The 20,738-nt window shown below is 44.6% G+C and overlaps 1 protein-coding gene across 1 annotated transcript in view; it reads right to left on the reverse strand.

Annotated features, from left to right (window-relative positions):
• Window positions 1-2,648: 2,648 nt before the first annotated feature.
• Window positions 2,649-20,738, reverse strand: part of LOC127198246 (neurotrimin-like) — a 996,997-nt gene continuing 978,907 nt past the window's right edge. The window contains 5 exon segments of the mRNA XM_051156108.1: window positions 2,649-2,926; window positions 7,883-7,915; window positions 13,404-13,439; window positions 16,561-16,712; window positions 19,647-19,767. Of these exon segments, the coding sequence (XP_051012065.1) occupies window positions 2,826-2,926; window positions 7,883-7,915; window positions 13,404-13,439; window positions 16,561-16,712; window positions 19,647-19,767 (443 nt within the window). The 3' untranslated portion in view covers window positions 2,649-2,825.

Below are 20,738 nucleotides of genomic sequence, written 5' to 3' on the forward strand. Positions count from 1 at the left end.
TTGACTTTATTTCTTAGAGGAGTTTTAAAATTAGAGAAAATTGAACACACCATGTAAGAGAAGGCGATGGGTTTGTGTCTCTGGGCCCGCCCCTAAAATACATTCCTATATGAATAAACAGCTACAGGCTCCCAGAATAAACTCCCTATACTTTCTTGGTTGCAGAAGGGCAATGTTTTGGAAATAACTCCCACTCTTTTTACCTACTGCTGATGATAAATCTTTCTCTGCTTTTAATTCCTGTCTTGCCTTTCCACTCACACTTTTCATCCTTAGGAAATAAAAAGTCCCAGACTTCCAGTGGCTCTGGGACAGGGAGAGGGGCAACATCAATACAAACCAAGTCTCCCAGACTTAAGCAGACTAAGTCTTGAGTGGTTGGGTACCTAGAATTACCAGTAGAGGGTGTAGTTGGGGTGGGATGGCAAAGGAGGACCAAGAGACATAAGTCAGTAATTCTGTGCCACTGTTGCTAGTGGCAGCTGGAAATGCCAGCGCTCTTTTCAAGCACCCTGACTTCTTTCCAGCAAAAGTCACAAGGGCAGGATTTCCTGACTGGGCAGGTTGATACCTCATTTCCGACGCACAATCAACCATCTGTGTGTTTCATTTCCAACATATCAGAAACAATCATTTGAATACTGTTTTATTAAAAATCTTTCTTTCCTCTTAATTTATGGGTATAAATGAGGTTTCGATGGTGCTGTTGGTCATGGTAGACATGGAAGCCAGTCAGTCCTCAGGACATTAATTACTAAGATTTGGGGTTATTTAATCTATACTATGATAAAAATCATTGGAGCTACCAGCCATGACTGGATCTGAGCACTTGATCCCCCAAGGAAATTGAAGAACAGCAGGATAGTGGTAGTTTGCAACAAGACTCTCTGAAGGTATGGAAGACAAGGTCTCCACAACATTTTGGCTCTTCTTACATCCACAAGGTGGATGGAGGCAGTCTCAAGCCCCACTGTCTATTAGCAGGGCACTTGCCAAAACAAGTCCCTGTCCATCTCAGGAGCAGTGCAGCATCCCCACCTCCATCCTTCAGCCAGCCAGGCAGATTCACCTCCCCCCCCCCCCCCATTACAGAATGAGGTATCACACCAGGTGAAGAGGGACATGGAACACTTTTTAATGTCAAGTCAGAGACAACCCATCCCTCCCTATCCCCCAATCCCACTTTCCCTCATCACATCCAGGACCCCCTCCCCGAGGCCTCTCTGGTCCCCAGACTTCAGGGAAGGAAAAAAATGGTTACCTAAAAACTGCATTTTTCTTCTCTTTCATACACACTCACACGAAGGTGAAAAAATTAAATAAAATAAACCAAGAAGATTAAGTTCTCCAGTAGTCACAAAGGCATCAGGGATTCCCACAATGGGCTAAAGCAAGTGATTACTGACTGGTGGTTTAGTTGTTTCAGTTGCTTGCTGTCCGTTAATGCCCCAAGGTGTGATGGAGAAGCCAAGCTGGCGGCCTCTGCCTCTGAGAGCCACACCTGGAAAGATGCTGCGCCTGGTATTAGTTCTTGTGCCTGTTGTCCTTTCTGCTTTTTAGAAATGTCTCTGACGTGTAAATAACCCAAGAAAAAAAAGGAAGGAGCCGATTACACAATTACCAGTAAACTCTATCATCTTTTAGAAGATCAACACACAGCTAACGCCATATACAGCATGCAGTAATGTCTGAGGAAGGGCCCTGCTGAGAAATAAAATGGCTAGAACTCTAACAAAAAAAATATATGTGTGTGTGTATATATATATATATATATATACTGTATCATATATGTCATCAAAAGAAACATAGCCAACAAATCAAGATAGAGTGCAGATCAACCTTCCATGTCTAAGCAGTGTGGAGATAGCATAGAACTAACTGTCTGCATGAAATGCCAGAATGAGGAGGAATCTGGAGCGCTGGTGGAAGTGTTTGTTAAATCAGATGTGTTTCTGGTGGATTTTCCAAATCCTCACCAGGTGGTTAGTGCCTGGTGCCTGGTCCACCAGTTGTAAACTCAGGTAAGAAGTACACTAGTGACGCTGGACACTTAATAGACACATTTCCTTTCACCCCTCAACTGTGTATTTTTAGTTTTGTCTCTTGTTTTTGCCCTAAGTTCTAGACTCATATCATAAAATATAATTAATAAAAATCAATAATGAATCAGAATCCCTTATTATCCATGATGTCCGTGTGGTAAAATGAAAAACAAAACTTTAACGGTATCTTTTGTGACTGTAACTTGTGGGAGTATGGTGCTGTCAGGCTGTCTTGTTTTCTTGTCTTTCTTTTTTTCTTTTTTTTTTTTTTTTTCTTCTTCTTCTTCTGGTTTCATACTTCATGACACATGCCATCATGGCGCAGCCCACCAAAGGGCCCTCCGTGGTACATCTAGGCCCCATCTCTCCCTCTGTGCTTGTCTCTATGGACCGGTGGAATTTGGGATGGCCAACTCCAAAATGTTCCATGGTGGGGCACTTTAGTGGGCAGAGTGGCTGAGGCCTTGCCCACCCTGGCAACAAAGAGGTCACACAGTGCAGCTTGTGGGTGGGTCCAAGCCAGGTGTGCCTTCTTCCCACTCGGGAAAAGAAAGAAAACTCTGATACCTAAATATCTGCAAGGCAATTTTCAAATTTCCTTTTGTAAAACTTTTGTTTTCCCTTTCCCACAGTATTCTTTGTTTCCCCTCCCTCGAATTTCTGTCCCATTGGCTGTGATTCTCTGAATTTCATTTGATTCTGACTTGTCGCTGTCGTGTTGCAGTGCTGTTGTGTTGAGATGCAGTGGCGGCAGCTCTCCCCAGCAGGGAAGGGACACTCACATCAAAATTTTAAGAGCAGGTGTAAGACCAGAAGAGGGAGGAGCCAAATGCAGCCTGCTCTCCTTGAAGTCCCATTGTTCACCTCACTGACAGCACCAGGGCCTGTGGAGAGAACACACACGGCATGAGCTACCTGCTGTAAGACAGAAAACTCCTCACCAGTCACTTGGTCTGGTGTCATTTCAGCTGAGGCTTTCCTCTAGGAGGAACGTGGGTATTCTAACAATCGACCTTTCCCAGACTCTCAAATGGACACTCAGTGTGCAAGCAGACGACTTCCTTGAGAAGACTTTGTTCAATTGTCATTTGCCCATGGTGTAACATGCTGCAAGAACGTCAGATCTTTGAGCTCCTGGCTGCTTGCATCATCACTCATCTCCTTCTGAGGTCTGACTGCCTCAAACATGCATAGAACCTTCCAGCTACACAGCCTGTTTGAGAAAGGAGGTGTCAGGCCTGGCGATCTGTCTGTTGCTGCTGTTCCACTCCATAGAGTGACTCACTCTAGCTCAGGATAAGGCCAGGATCCCCTTGAAGTCTGTGACTCCTTTCCCTTCTGGTAGAGGTCACATTAGACTTTAGCTCAAGTGTCTGACAAGACCAAACCAGCTCACACAGTCTAGGGAGTGGACTAAGTAATGGAATAAGGCCATGAGCTGTGTGGACATGAATGCAACTGGAGTGCGGCACATGTTTATGTGAATGGCTACTGGGAGGCAAATCTCACTATGAGGCCCTTCCTCACCAACTCTACAAAGAGATATTCTTTGTCAAACACAAGAAGCAAGAGGATTAACTCCAAGGTAGTAAAACTCCCTCAGAAACTTCCCTGTTCTTACATTCAATCTTCTGAGCTACTTTGGCTCTTGGGTCCAAAATCTTCCGTGAAAAGGGAAGTGATGGTTTCCGAATGGCACATGAGGTCAGGAATCAGATGCACTAGGCACTTAGTGAATAGGGCAAGGCCTCTGTTTGGACCTGCTCTTATCTGCTGTGGTACACTGAAAAATTTCAGAGCTATTTAGAACTGGTGACTGTACTTGGTCCCTGCCCTCACCCAAATGAACACTGCCAGAAGCTGATAGACTGACTCAAGAGCTCAGCACTGGCATCACTTGTGGTTAAATCAGACCAGATTCAACCAGGCTTCTCGATTGTGCATGGGGCTATTCTGTCAAGTCCTAGAATTTTACACCTGGCTCCTGCCTATATGATTGCTTTGCTTGGCCCTTTGAGGTCAGCAGCTGTCCAACTTTATGTTAGCCTGGGGGAGTCACAAGAATCACACAGCTGGAACTTCTTGGCAACAGTAAGTGGTCATGCTGCAAAGCCGCAGGGAAGACTGTTCTGCTCTGTGCCTGGCAGGGAGGTGATGCAAGCAACACAAAATGGAAAGCACTCTTGCCGACACCGGTGATGAAGAACCGTGGTCATGAAAACCCTGAGGACTTACCTTTCGATTACTTGTCACTTAGGATTAGTCACCTACAGCTCACGCCACATAACTGCAAGGTTTCTGGCCAAATCAGCACTAGGGGCTCTCTTCTCTATCCACCCATTGTTGTGTTCATACACTTGCCTTGTTTTCACAGAGGAGAGGCTGGACACCCCAGGACAAAAGGTTATGTCACTACACTTTGAGAGTCTTTGCTCTTTGGGCTGCTCTGTTCTTTCTACTTGGGCCCTTGTCTGTGCCTTTGACTGTGAGATTCTTATGTACTGACTGTGAGAGCTAGGATCCATTTCTTCCCTGGTGAAGTGAGTGGTCCCTTTGGTCTTTCTACGTGTGCTTTACCCATCACAATTTAAAGCCCGTACTGTGGACACAGTCTGCTGGGACTCCATCACTACACAGACTGTAGCATGTGACTCTTCTTCTTCTTCTTCTTCTTCTTCTTCTTCTTCTTCTTCTTCTTCTTCTTCTTCTCCTTCTCCTTCTCCTTCTCCTTCTCCTTTCTTCTTCTTCTTCTTCTTCTTCTTCTTCTTCTTCTTCTTCTTCTTCTTCTTCTTCTATCTCTTAAGCTCTCTGAACACTCAGCTTCAGCCCATTTCTTATCCGACCTCAGCCTTTCTCACCCTGTCTGCCCAACTACCTGCCCTGGTCAAGAGGAGAGCTGGGGACAAAAGAGACGAAGAATAAATGTCTGTTCCCTGACAACACTTGGACACTATTCCTCCACTTCATTCCCTCCTTTCATGCATAACTGAAGGGCGGAAGCCACAAGCCATACAGCAGAGTCCCTGCCTGGTTCCCTCAGAAGAAAAATAAATAAATACATGTAAGGCTGAACACCTTGTGTCGAGCCTGCACCCTCTGTACAATGACCTAGTAACTCTTCTGGATGCTCTTGTTCAGTTACATTGGTACAGCCCTCAGAGCGCCACTGCACTTCTCTTCTTCTTCTTTCTTTCTTTCTTTCTTTCTTTTACATTTCTTTTTCTTTTTTTATTTAATTGATTTATTCAGATTACATCTCAATTGCTCAATTGTTATCCTCTCACTTGTATCTTCCCATCCCTCACTCCCTCCCTCTTTTACCCTATTCCCCTCCCCTAGGTCTGTGACAGAAGGGGACCTCCCCCACCATATGGTCACATCCTATCTATGTTGGGAAACCACACAGGAAGTCTGTAGGGACTGTGTCTCCTAAACCAAAAAACTACAGCAAGGAGAACGGTGCCCGGGAACACATCACCGTGCTTGGAAGAAGGGCTGTCTCGGTAAAATTCACAGAGCCTTTCCTGTTATTCTTATTCAGGCCTGAGTGACCCTGCCCAGACTGCTCACTGCCTCCATCGTATGCACACACTCCTTCCTGCCCTGTCTGTCTCTTCTGCATCTACAGGAAAACCTGACTTAGAACGAAGGAGTAGGAAATAGGCAGCCCAGGGGAAGAATACCTGCTGGGAGAGATACCTACAGCGACTTACTCACCTTCCAAGTAACAGAGTTCCCCAGCTACCACTGCCGGATTCTCACACTTATCCCTTACGTTAATTGATGATTTCAGAGTAGTGTTTCTATACCTCCAGAATTGCTCCAGCTGAGTCCTGTATCCTTAACAATAGCACCTGGCTCCTTGGTAGAATGTTCTGCCCCTCCTTAGGCTATCTTCCTGTCATGTCTTATTAAATATTATTGGTCCAGTGCATGTGGGCAAATGTTCACATACAGACACAGGCACACACACACACACACACACACACACATATGCTCACATGCATGCACAGGCTGGGACTCCCCAGCTATAATCTTTTTTCCCCCCATAAACTCACATTCTCTAGCTCTCTGTCTGAAACAGTCTTCATTTTACTCACTCCTATCCATTGCTCCAACTCCTACTCTGGATCCCAGTGGTTTCTCTATAGGCAGTATTCCTTGACTCTGTAAGCAACTATCCATTCTGCTATTAAAACCATGCAGAATCCCACTGTTCTAACTCTTCTTATTTGTCTGACATGCAGTTTCTCCTAAGTGCCATCACCAGCTAAAACTGTTTATTCTTCCTTTTTCTCCTCTGCTTCTTGTTTGAGATAGGATCTCCTTAGCTAGCTCAGACTGAGTTTGAAATCCTACCCCTCCTGTCTCAGGATCCCCAATTCTGGGGTTATGGGTACATGGCACTTCATCCGGCTTGCTCTGGTTTCCTAATGGCAGGGTCATGTCTCACTGATCATGGTGGGTATCCAGTATTTACTGACTGAAGGAGAAAGCCCTGGCTGAGGCTGACAGTTGTGTTTAATTTGTTTTTCTGCTTTTCTTTTTCTTGAAATTATACTTGTTTTAAAAAATCAAATCATATAAAGAATAAAAAAAAGATGACTTTTTTTCCCCCACATCTCCTGCTTTATCTCAATTTCTATTCCGGAAATCCTTTGTCTCCTTTTCTAACTCATTCCGGAAATCCTTTGTCTCCTTTTCTAAGTCTGCCCAACAGTCACCAGAAATGTCCGGATTGAGCACTCCACCAAGCAAAGCCTCATGGACCAGGAATTCGAGAGTGCTGAGAATCTGTTATGGTGCCTAAGGATGCTCATGAATGAGCTCAGGACTGCCATTTCCTTTGGAGTTTGTGGAAACTTTACTTTTGAGAGCTTGGAGCCTTCCCTGGTCCCTTGACTTCTGTTTTCAAATGTTATTAGCTTCCCATAAGCTCAGATCATGTATCTGCAGAGAAGAGTGAGGTCCATGGCTAAGGATTCAGGCACTGCTAAAGGCTGGCTTGCCCTGCCCTGAGCAAATACCAGCGGGAAAGAATGCCATAGGGTGAGCATCTTTGGTCCAGGAAGACATAGTTCACAGCCCGTTAAGAGCAAGGCCTTCTCCCAGTAGATGTGAAGGAAGTGACAGCTCATCTCATCTGTCTGGGGACACGGTTACTCAGATGAGGCATCTGTTCTTCATCCAGCCACGCCTCCATTCCACATTGGATGCCTTTATTACCACTATCTCATTAGAGAGCAGCGGAGGCCTAAAGAGACTAATTACCAGGACAGTTAGGGTCTCGGAGATCTGTGATGAGTGTCAATTATCCTTAGGAAACATCTGGCTGCCATGAAAGCCTCAAATAAGACACATTTTATTCCTGTTCCAGTGACTCACCCAAGAACCTCCCCTTCCCTCCCAAGTCCCCCTCCCTCTCACCACTTCTCTTCTAGCTCAGAGTTAGAGAGGGAGAAAAAGGGATAAGCAAAGGCAGCATGCAAGGCTATGACCTGAGAAGATTGTTGCATTAGAGAGAGCTTTATGAGGAAGAAAAGACAAGCCCAGTGCCCAGATCCCAGGCCCCAGCTCTTCCAAACACAGCAGGTGCTCATTAGTGCCACCCTAAGGACCAGTTAAACTTGTGAGAGGGCCAGCGATTCACGCAGGAAGTGACATCACTGGGAATGGAGTTAATCTAGGTTGATTGCAAATCACTCAGAGTCAGGGAAAGGTCCTTTTAGAATGCTTGGAGGGTGAGTGGGAAGAAGAAGGCATCTAGGAGGAGGCAAAGAAAACTACATACCCTGCTCCCACTAAAAAGCATCAGCTGCCTGTGAAGTACATATACAAACCTTTCCAAGGGGTCAGGGCTGTAGTTTTCACTTCTAAAAGAATAAAAATAAAAATAAAAAAAAGCCACTGTTAAGGCAGAAAGCAGCTTGTGGCACTTACTGTGCCCTGAGATGGTCTCAGGAACAAGTCAGAGTATCTGTCCCAACAAGACGCCCCAGGCCCCTTTACCTGCGCCTTGTTAGGCTGACCACTGTCCATCACCCACAGTGACCTCCTTCTGGTTTTAGCTAACAGTGAATAACTATAGGCAAGGAAGAGTATGACTGCCCATCACTGACCTAAGCAGCACTTGAATACCTACTTGATTGTAGCAGGGGACACCTACTCCTTTGGGATCTGAGCTGCTGAACCGCTTCATAGAGCAACTTCTACTTTTTCATGACACTGTTGCCCGATTGACTGAATTCTGTGGTCTTAAGTATAGAGTTGGCTGATAATGAAATTTAGACTACAGAAATTGGCGTGTGGGTACCCATGTCAATTATAAAATGTGAAAGGCTGACTTGCGTTTAGTTGTGTCTTTTCGAGACAATGATGAGTCAGCTCGCAGATGGCAGAGGAATCCCGACTTATAATATTGGGCTTCGATCTGGCCTGAGTGGGCACTGTCTATAGGGCCCCCAAGACAGTGGTATCTGTGTCTGCACTGAAACTCGAGGACTCTCTGGAAGTCCCTGCAGATTCATAAAGATGGAGGCTCCTTCATCGACTAGAGCATGGAAGAGCCCCGTTTTCCCAACTGCAAGCTCTCAGAAGAATATACAGGGCCTCCCCTACTTTCCTGTGGGCACCCAACAGCTTTATGGCTTCATTTGTGATAATCAATCATCTTTTACTTCACTGGCTAGCCATGGCCCCACGCAGTTGTTCAGCTGGATACAGAGGGTATAAGAAACATCACCAAAGCTTTGGGCACTGAAGTGATACCTTAGGAGTCTGTTCTTTGTGTAAAAGTCCTCCCATTTGGATAGAGACAACAGTCTTCGATCCAGTGCTTCCTAACTGCAGCTTCAGTGTTTTTGGTAAGACCAAAGAATATTGTACTTCAGGCTCTTAAGCTATTCTTTAGAGATACCAGGCCTTGAGCTGACCTGATTTAAGTGTATATTACCAACCCCAAGAAGCCCTTCTGAATACATAAAGATGTGAGAGGTGACCCAATGCTTTGCCACTGAAGGAATGTCCAAGTTAAACCTAGGGTAGAAAGCTAAATGTGGTGGCCACATATGTCTTGTGCCCTTAGCATGAACTGTCCCATGGAATATTTTCCAGACCCTTGGAACAGTCCAGGAGCTGAGGAGTGGCTGGTTTGTGTGTGTCTCTCTGTGCTAAGAAGTAAGGTGGCTATAAGAAAGGGTAGTCTAGAAAGGTAGCTGTTAGGGGATAAAGAAATAATGCAGACTTTGTCCCCAGATCACAAGTAGTTTACACTTGTGGTGTCTTGTAGGGTGTTATCCAGAGTGTGGTGGGCACTGGCTCAAATGGGACTACAGGTGGACATAAGTAGCTTCTGGGTAGACTTGGCGCTATAAGAAAGAGGCATAAACTGAGGGCACGCATTCCTGCTTTAGGAGCCACGCAGAGAATCCAGAAACAACTTACACACAATTGTTTCCATTCAACTGCCACAACACTGGGTTTCTGTTGGAGGCATTTGAAATAAACTCAATTCTTTAGCACCCACAAGCATATAGGGCAATTCCATACTTGTTCTGACCCTATGTATCACTCATTCTTTCGGGTCTTTTCTGCCACAATGTGTCAGCCAGCCCTTGCTTAGCACAGCAGGGGAAAATGTAGGCGTGGTGTTCCCTCTGTGGACTGTGGGCTACTTTTGTTTAGTGTCAAGCAGAGGTGCAGGAGTTCTGACACCACCCTCTCCGTCATAGTGATATGCTATCATTGTGTCTAGCTTCCAGAAGTCAGGACCTCTGATGCCATAAGCTCTAGATGTTGAGTATCATCTTAGCTATCAAGAAAAGAAACAAAGCTGGGCACGATTACACATGCCTCCAACCCCTGAGGCAGAGACAGGAAGACTTCTGTGAGTTTGAGGCCAGCTTGGTCTACATAGTGAGTTTTATGACAGACAGCAAAGAGAGAGAATGAGAGAGAGAGAGAGAGAGAGAGAGAGAGAGAGAGAGAGAGAGAGAGAGAGAGAGAGAGAGAGAGAGAGAGAGAGAGAGAGAGAATGGGGCAGAGTAGGGAGTGGGGAGAGCCCTGGCTACTCTTGTAGAGGGCCCAGCCATCTACAGCCATTCTATATAATTCCATCTATGATTCCTCAACCATCTATAACTCCAGTTCCAGGGGATCATCCAATACCCTCTATCACAAGGCCTGCATGTAGCACATAGACATGCAAGCAAACAAAAACCTCACACATATAAAATAAAAATAAAGTTAAAAAATAAACAATTGCTGACAATCCAAATATTTTTCTTCAATAGGACCTTGATTAAAGTGTAGCTGCCTCCCCCCTTTTAATGCTATATTAACACAAATCCAGACAAAACTCACAGTAGGGTGGTAAAGATTAAGAAAAAGGAAAACAGGAAGTGGGAAGAAAGAACAAAACAAGGGAAGGAATAAGATAAAATATATAAAAATGAAAAGAAAAACAAGTCCCTAAGTCAGGTAATTCTACATATTTCTGCTCAGCTCAAAAGTGGTTATTATGTCAGCAAAGCAAATGCTTATAGCTTGATCTACAAACTCAGATCAGTTCAAAGCTGGTCTCTAAATCTCACAGAGAGAAACGTTTGCTTGGTGAATATGGGTGTTCAACCCACTCTTCTAGAAAAAAAAACATAATGATTTTTTTCATATATATGGCATAGAAATGCTGTCTGCTTGATTGCCTGGTAGATTGGCTTAGCTGGCTGTCTTGAATTCTCTGCTGGAAGAACTGATCATCTCCTTCTGATATCTAGGAGGAGATTTTCATTGTCCATTTTTTAATACTGCAAAGCTCACCAGTATTAGCAAGGCAACATTTCTGAGCCCACTGATACCATCAAATCTGAGCAGATGGAAGATAGAGGGCCACAAATGAGAAGAGTGCGACCGTGGAGCCGCTGAGCTTGCAGCGTGGGCCCTGCACTCTTACAAGTGCAGAAGCTCTGTGAGGGATGATGACACAGTCCAGAGTCCTTATTTATCACTTGGAGAGCCCTGCACCACCAAATATTAATACTGGAAGGTGACATGCAATCTGTTGTGTTTGCAAAAGGGAGGCAGAGAAATACGTCAAGGGTGGCAAAAATGCTGAGGACGAACAAAATTCCCTTATCAAAACCTTTCTTGTCCATTCAGATATTAGGCAGCAAGGCAGCCTCAAACTTCTCTAAAGGGGAAGGGTTTCCTGTCAGTGGAAACCCATACATTCATATAACACTTTCTGTATGTGTCTATCACATAAGGTTAGCCTCTCTTGGAGGTATTCCTGGAGAAAACAGCGATCTCTTCTACTCTGTTGGAGACTAGCCATGGCAGGGGAAAATGAATACAGATAGGTGAGTGGACATGTTTGAGTGCAAGGTCTGCTTCTTGTAAAGTACAGTTCGATCCAGAAGTTATGTTGAAGGTCACATTTCAGACATCTATAGTCTAAAATGTCTGCCCTTACTTCCACCCAGCAAGGAGACTTCTGAGATGAAGAGAACTTCCTCCCATGTTGATCTGCTCTGAACCATGGCAGTGGGGCAGCCCAGTCTTGTTTAACAAGTGGAGCATAGCAGGATAGCTGCCTGCTCTGGGTCCTATGCTCAACTCCAAGGACAGATAGATGATCTCTTCATTTTTCCATTGCTGTTTTTCTTCTGTTAGTCTCATTGCACAATGCTTTATCATGAGGAGATGCCTCCCACCAATCAAATGACACTTCAGTTAAGAATTGCTTGTTAGGAGCCACTCCCTGAATTCAAAATCCCCCCATTTCCTGACAGTGGAACCCTAGTGGTCAGAATTAGCTTAATAACTTCTGAGAGCACCATGGCAGCACCTGTCCTTTCTACATACTGACGTTAGTGCTTTTTTAATACTTTTTTATTTTAGATCAGGAAGATGCCTCATTTGGGAGTTCAAAGGCAGCAGTTGCGTCATAAGTTGAATCTGAGTACATCCATGGACTCCCCCTATTTTCCCCCCTGGTCTTTGTTTCTTTTTCCTGTTCTGACTCATCAGCACAGTGCTGTGCATCATGTGGGTGGATAATGCAGTCCTGCCCCCTTCTATGATAAAAACACTTCTCTTCATCTCTCTCATAGCTCCCCCACTTCTTTCTATCTTTCCCCCCACCTCTCAGATTTAATGCCATCTTCTGGTGAGTGTTCACACAGTTAGAATATAGATGGATGAGCAGGGTGGATGCAGGGGAGGAAATGGAAGGAGAGAATTCAGACTGTGTTGGGAGTAGAGAAAGCTTGTTCACTTAGTTTTGTAGGTACTTTCTCATTGGGCTATCAGTGGGGCACAAACTCTAATCAAGGGCCAGGTCTATAGCTCAGCAGTAGACCATTGCCTAGTATATGAGAGGCCATGAGTTCAATATCCAACATGACAAAGCAGATAGAAAAACAAAACTATTGTCCTCTAGAAGATGACAGTGACATGTAGAGATGACTTTGTAACATCACTCACACTGGGTGAGTGGACTTGAAGGAAGTGGAAAGAGACACCAAGTGCCTATAGCATATCAAGAGCAACACAAATCACAAATGGGCAAAAGATGAGAGTGGATAGGAAGTTCAAGGGGCTGGTGAGAAGGAAAGTGAAAAGAAACAGATATGTGGGATGTGCCTCATATGGAGGAAGTCTCTGTCTTTTAGCTTGTATCTGCAGACTCAAAATGTGCTAATGTGCTTCAGAGCATTTTAAATGTGTCTATGGCTGAACACTGGAATGCTCTGAAGGGTCAATTACTCTTCATAGAAGATGGAATTAAGCCCAACTAAGGCTATGTGACTTATCTAAGAACTGAGGCTGTGAGCTCCAGCTGTCTTGGTACCCCACCTTGGATCACTACTTGGGACACCAGGCCTTCCTTAGAAACATGTGGATCAGGTGATGGTGATGTTTTTCTTGGGCCATTTGATTCTCTGTGAGCCCCTGTCTGAGTCTGTTTCCAAGGGGTGTCAACAGAACTCCTCATGTACACAACAGATAATTTTGCCACCACAGTAGTCGGTGGTTCTATTGTCTACTCATTGGTTCACGTTTTGTTTTTCAAACCTTTGTCTGAATGCTGGTCTCTGGGTTTGGCATTTTAATGATGCTTTATTTGCCTTAATAATCTCAGCTTTCCTAGACAGTCTTGCATGGGATGCACTGAGGAAAAGGCTTTGGTGGCATTTAACCAGCTCCCAAGAGCCTCCTTTAATAATCTGTCATGGCCACATTCTAAGCAATTTCACTGCTAGAAATATCAGGAAATCAACACCAAGGAGAGGGAGAGGGTGAGGGCTCTGGGGTTGAGGAGAGGGGGTGTGAGGGGAAACAGAAGGCAAGAGGGATACTGACCTTGCAACAAACTTGAGCTTGTAGGCTCATTTAGTTCTAAATCGGGTGGGGGACATACAGGAGAGAAAAATGAAAACAAACACATATATTATATACAGTCGCTATATATTTTTCATATATAGTTTGTATACTGCCTTTCACAAGCATTTCTAGAGGAAAGGATAAATAAAGAAAGACACAAACCAAAGGCCATAGGACACAGTGCAGGAAGACAAACATTGAAATGCTTTGTGACCCTTTACATGGGTGGGATGGTGGGAAGCCAGGCAGGGGACCACTCCATGTATTTTCTAATGCAGATAGCTTCAATGTTTGCTATTACTGAGCTTGGAAATTGACTGTAGACAAAGGACCAAAGCTCCTTTCCACATGATTTTATTTCCTCCCACTTCTTCATCCCATTGTTTTACAGATAGAGACTAAAGTCAGGAACTTCTGTTCTCATTGTATCACAATCTGAATTGTGTTAGGGCTCCTGGAAACCACTGTGATCAGAGATATGGAAGCAGTGGTCTCAAAACTGAATGAACACTCAACTCCTTAGGGCAAGAGACCAGATGCTCAGAGCCTTAATGGTTGGTAACGGCAAGGTCCACCTTGCTCCTAGAGAACCTACATCTCCTAAGATACAAACATAATAGGAATTTCATACTGCAGAGCCTCTCACTTTTTAGTGTGACATGGAAAGTACACCCTTTTATGCTTTGTGTGCAGGTCGATGACAAATGGCAATAATTTAGCTGGGTTTCTTAAATGGGTGCTGGGGAAAGAACTAAATCACGGATGCTCTCTCTATATTCACAAAAGTAAGGGCTACGGTCCCACCTGCTCTAGTCTGCTGGATGGCTCCTAATGGAAGGGACGTGGACCATTCCCTAATAAATTTATATTTGTCAATGGACCTTATTAACGGTGAGCCTCAGTGATAAACTTGGGAGCTGCAGTAGTGTCTGGACTAGGACTGGCTGGAGATGAGGGTTTGAAAAGGCTCGTCTTAAACACGATTGGAGCTTTCACCAGCTCCTCGGAAGAATGGTACCCACACAGCACTTCTGTAGTGGGCTCCTCAAGAGTAGTCTCCCAAATGAAGCTAACAAATGGAATTTATTTCTAAGCAGATAAATTTGAAAGAGGGCACAAGCCTTCTGCTTCCTCTTAGAGACTTTGTATGTTACAGATCTGGAGGCCTCCTCCGTTAAGGGCCTTCCCCACATGTGCCCCGTTCATCTTTGGTTGGCTCAGGCCTCCTCCACCTGACAACTACAAACATATCCCAAAGCAGGCAGAGGGTATGTGCTTTTATCAGCGGTGGGGAGGGAGGGAAAACAAAGCTGTGATTGCCACACATGGGTCTGCTAGAAAGAGTGGGTTTATGGCCCATGTGTCACAGATTTCCTTGTGACAAATGTCAGCTCTTTCACTCTTAAAATAGTCTGCTTCTTCCCCCATTCTCATCCTGATATACCTTGAGAGAAGAGGGCTGGGGAGTTAAGAAAAGCCAATGGAAAACCCATTTCTATCTCCATCTTATAACAGAGAGGAGTTTGAAGGGCATGGACGTTGGGGCGGGGAGGTGGGTGGCAACTATTTCCAAAAACAGGGGTGGCTGTGGCCAAAGAGAAAGATGTGAGAAGGCACTGAGGGAAACACCATGGATTGTGGTTGAGCCTCAGATTTGCAATGTAAGGGGAGGTGCCCCTTTCTAATTTTATCCTTTCTGCACATAGACAGATATCTTCCGTAAACCCCTAAAGCTGTGACAGATAAGAGGGGCACTTAAGACTATCCCTGTATGCACAAAAGGCCTTCATGATGATCTCGTTGGTCAAGAGAGGTGCATGGCTATCCCTGTACATGGGAGAATGCCCATGACTATCCTTGTTGAGACTTGAAGCATCTCAGGCACTCTACTCGCAGCTTGTCCCTTCTGAGCTATGTGTTCCAAAATCAAATATGGCCTTCCTTTTCCCAGCTCTTTCGGCTAACACTGGCCATTGGGCTGTGTTTCATATGCTGAGTAAGGGGTTGGCAGGATGTGATTTAGACAAAGAGATGGTACCATGGAACACATGTTGTTGGTACCAGGGGTATGTGGCAGGGACAGAATACAGTGTGGATCCTTTGAGGCCATGAGCGTGCCTGCAAGTTCACAGAACACCAAGAATTTATGTCCATATCTTTCTTTTCCCTTTCTACAACATCCAGGTGTATTTTTAACACAGGGGACAGGAGAAATTGGAAACTTTGACAGTCATTGAACTTGGTGAGCTATGGAGAACTGTGTTCACAAGGCAATCAGAAAGTCACCACACACCCACAGGAAGTACCTGCACCCATTAAGGTTTAAAGCCATGGATAGGCATCTGAATTGGCTCTTGATGACAGCTAGGAATGTATGGTCACTCCTAGATAGACACTGCTCTCAGGGTTTAGGCATCCAGTGTTTTCCAAGAAGCTTGCTTACTGCTTCTGCCTCCAGTACAGTGGCTGGGCATGAAATGAGGGCAGAAAAAAAAATGCTTTATAAATTTAGTCCCTCAATAAAGAGTTAATGAATGAACAATGATATGACATCTTTGAAGATGATGGTGAAGATGGGCAAATGTCTTTACCAGCCATTGACACAAACAGGGAAATTGAGACGTCCCGTTTTCTCTCTTCTTTACCTGCCCATCTCTGAAATTATTATTATTATGGATTTCAAGGGCTGTGATTCAGCTCTTATGAATGTTATTCAGTTTTTCTTATGTGCCAATGCTGGAAAAGTTTCGGAAAAGGGAACATGTTATTTAGCCCAGTGAGCAAAGGACCAAAGCTGTAAACGCTCCTCTCTGAGATCTTAACGATTTGGTCCAATTATAATCCCCGAGTCAGTGTTGGAGATATCACTGAGGAAGGGGAAAAAAGCCATTTTGGCATCTTAAAGCTACCTTTTATAGCTTTTGCCATTTTAGATAAAGGAACGTTGTATTTTTCTTTTCCCACTTCTGAAGCCTACCTCCTTACATGTAGAAATGCTCTCTCCTCCTTACTTTTCCCTTCTCTCACATTACCTGGCTCACTTCTGATACTTTTCTTTGCCTCTATACTCTCTTTCATTCCATCAACCCTTCCCCATTGCACATTCTCTTGTCGCCCATCACGGGCAGAGTCTCACCAAATAGCATGATGCTGGCATTGGTATGGCCCAACTTGTTGGAGGCCACACACGTGTAGTTCCCGTAGTCATGTTCGGAGACATTGAAGAAGATGAGCTTTGAGAGGAAAGGCCTGTTTTCCACTTTGACTCCCTTCTTTCCTTCAATCAGTCTAGGCAAACAAGGAACAGAACAGGAAAGGCAGGTGAAAAAAAATGGTCAATTTTTCTCATGGGACAGACTAAGAGTCTAGAATGAATGATATCTTCACACACACACACACACACACACACACACACACACACACACACACACACACACACACCAATGACACCATCATGATAATTACTTGTTCTGCTTAATGCAACTGAATGTTTACACAGGACTTAGGAAGAGCGACCTGCCCAGAGTATCTCAGGGGATCAATCTGAAACAGTCTTCTCTGGCCATGTTAGCTCCTGGGAAAGTCAGCTGATGCGGACAGGGGACTCACCTTGCTTTTAACTACAGAGATTTTTCTCTAGGTGTTTTCCTTTCTCAAAAGCTAAGAGCAGTGCACTGGTTTGGGTCCACAGTCCTCACTGAAAGGCCCTTTGGCTCTATGGTATGGCACAAGGCACCCTGCTACGGGACCAGAGGCCACTGTTCTAGTTCTGGCTTGTTACAAAGATGCTATTCTTGTAAGGGGTACTGTCCAAGGCTCACAAGCCACCATGAGGAGGCCTCTGTGAGCGGTATGGGTGTGGATCCCATTTATTGGCTTGGCGGTGTTCTCAGCAGGGGGAAGAACTCTTCACATCAGAAGCAAGCTGTGAATTGGATTTTGGCTCCACAGTGGGAAGAGGCTTACCCAAAGCAGGCTTGACAGCACAGAATGTCTGTAGCTGAACAGTGCAGGGTGGCCAGCAGCAGTCTGCAGCACTTCACACTCCTGGCATGACACATCTTCCCCTCCACAGGCACCCAAAGATCCCCACCCACTATTACTACTAGTGTTAGCAGAAGCCGTTGGCCCTTCAGTGGTCACTGTCCCGGCTGGGTGGGCATGGTTTTCTAAGAATAGAGCTCCATCTCCTCTCCCTTTGAATGGCAGCAGACACAGAGTGAGGAAGCACGGGCATCAGTACAGAGAAGCCCCCGAAGATGTCTAGAAAACTGCCTGTCCCTGGCAAAGACTCTTGAATTCTACTCGTGCAGGTGAAAATGAAATGGACTTCGGTTGTCATTTACTGGGACACATGTCATAGTCCCTCTGAGACCTGAGGCTTGCCTTGTAGCCTCAGTGGCACAAAGGAAGGAAGCAAGCCAAGGACCACATGGTAGAAATGCTCTTGGCATGCTGGTTGCTGGAAAGACAGAGAAACCTACTCGATGGGAGAATCACTGGAAATGAATAAATGAGCCAGTGGAGAAATGAGCAAATGAATAAACGGACACAGAAAAATCAATGCGGAGAAGCAAAAGAGAAGCTAGGAAAGAATCTTAAAAGGGCGACAAAGCTGCCTGAACCAGGGCCTCCTAGCCAGCATCGCGCCACTGTCTCCATTTTTCTTCAGGGTGTTGTGCAAAAGGGCAGCTCTCCCTTCCTTTGCCTCAGAACACATTGTTGTTGTACTTTCCTCACACATTTTGAGAGCTTGTTTTTCTGTTATATTTTGTTTCTATTTTTTCCTATTAAGGATTTGAATAATAGAGTGCGGCAAATTAATTTTCACTAAGATTTTGATAGTGTTCAAAAACAGGCAAAAATGTATATGTGTATATGTATACGTGTATATATATACACAGACACACACACACACATATATACATATATAATGTGGGGGTATTTTAGATCTTGGAATTCTAAGACTCAGTTTCTCTTTATTACAATAAGGAGGGTGGTGGGAAAGAAGGATTTATGATTTCTTAAATGAAGGAAAACAGCTAGCTCCACTTCTTACTTCAGGGAATTTATTTTCTTCTTTCTGTCCTACATCTTCCATTTCTAAAATGGAAGCACCTTACTAGAGGCTGCCAGGATGCGTCCCAAAATCATGAGCAGTGTTCCTCACTGCCTATGGATTTTATGATGAAGTGATTTGAGTCTAGATAAAATTGAGTTCACTGGCTGAGGAGATAGGCAATGCTGTGAGTCCTTAGTGACTGCACGAGGAAAGAAAAACAGTGTAGTAAACACAAGCCCTGGAGTAAGACGCTTTACTGGGATGCCTCCGGCTGCTCTTCTCGGACTTCCCTTGTGGTTTTCTCTCCTCAGCCTCCTTCACTCTTTGCTCACCCACCCACAGATTTGACAGGGCTTTGCCACACCTCCAGCACCACTGCCTCTACCTTTATGAAAATATTCTGAACACAGACAGAGCTTACACATTTATTTGTTGCTCATCCACCTTCAAATAGCTCTTTGATAGTGGTAATTGTCACGTTGCCTGGCTGTACTGAGCTGTTGACCCCTGCGCTGACATGCAATTTGATAACTCCTCGAAATGATCATCTTCAGTGACTCATAACAAATGTCCCAGTGATGGCTGCGACAATGGGAAGGAAGGGAACAGTCCTGACTCTTTTCTCCTACAGAGAAAGGACAACCTGCACACAAAGGGAGGGTGCAGAAAGGTCATGGACTCATCCACTGCACAACTGATAACCTCAGGGAGGAAGTGGAGACCTATGATGGGCAGGCAACTTGAGAGCCCCTCCTAGAGGCAGACAGCATTTCTTAGGCCTGGGAAAGTGGTAAAAATATCTTTATGCAGAATACATTATTTTCATTCCTGTAATATGTACATATATACATATGTACATGCATATGTATATGCATATATGTATATGTCACAGGGCCCACAATGTTGTTGGTAGCTTTTGTTTTCTGAATTTTGCTTGGATAAATAATATTATCTTTCAGTCCTGCTAGTTGGCTATTGATAACACAGAAGATGACATGGCAAGACTAGCTGAACTTTTATTAACTTAGAAAAGGCTTGCTTGCATGCCACACCCCCATAAGATGTCAGGAGAGGATTTTTTTTCCGAGGATTAGATTGTGACTGTCTCTAATCAGGAATCTCGAGGGTGAGGGGTGGGTTGGTGTGAGAGAGGACCATACCTTTTGTCATCCTTGAACCACTGGAATTCTGCGGAAGGGACTGCCGAGGCTTCACACTGCAGAGTCCCCTTCTGCCCCACGGGCACACCTGTACCCTTAGCTTCTGAGATGTATGGTGGATCTACAGAAAGAAGATTTTTTTGTGTGTGTGTCATTTAAGAGTACATTTGAAAATGAAAAACAAAAACGCTTGGTTCATTCATAGATTTTGTCTCTTACTCTCTGCTCGACTTCTGCCAATCTGCACCCTCAGACCGTTGTCTGGGTTGTTACAGAGAATGAAAATGGCCCAGATGCCATTCTAAAGGAAGACGTGGTCTCTCAGCATCATCGTTCCTCCTCTTGGTACTGAGATGGAGCAGTCAGCACTTGAACTACAGTGCCCATTTAAGCCTTTTAACTTTCATAGGCTGACACCCACCCGTCACCCTTACACTCCATGGGAAGGGCAGCTGGCACCTTTAATCATCCTCATAGAATTTCTGCTCACCAGGTTCCTGCCGAATTGTACAACTTCAGACTATTCAATTCCCACCTAAGACTCAGTTATAACTAATGATATTCAGGGAGAAGAGCCTGAAGGACATACAGACCAGTCCTCCCCGTGGGCATTCTCAAATGGATCCCATGCTAAACTGGACCTCCTTGCTTGTCTGCATTCATTTGAATATTCACTCAGCTACCTGCGGCATCCTAGAAGTTTGCACCAATGGGTAATAAAAAAAAAAACCTGGCATATAAAAATTACTGTTCTGTTTGATGCAGGGGCATTGTGCATGATGTGTGGACTGTGTCAGAAAGTGTCAATTTGCACAGATCCTGGAGAGAATTTTCTCTGGGGTCACAGTATCAGGAAAAGTGAAGTTTCTCCTAAGACCATCACTTGTTTTTATCTTGCAGATAATGTACATCTTAGAGCCGATTACGTTGCTTTTGCTTTTGCATTGTGAAGGCAGATTCTGAATGCGAACCCTGCAGCTTTCTGCTTTATAGTTCATATTTCAGGAGCTGACTCCCCCCTTTACTAATTTCCACAATAATTTTTTCTTTGAATCCACTATTTCTTTTTTTTTTACATTTTAATCTCATTGT

Source organism: Acomys russatus, chromosome 14 (genome assembly GCF_903995435.1).
Source record: "Acomys russatus chromosome 14, mAcoRus1.1, whole genome shotgun sequence".
NCBI lineage: Eukaryota > Metazoa > Chordata > Mammalia > Rodentia > Muridae > Acomys > Acomys russatus.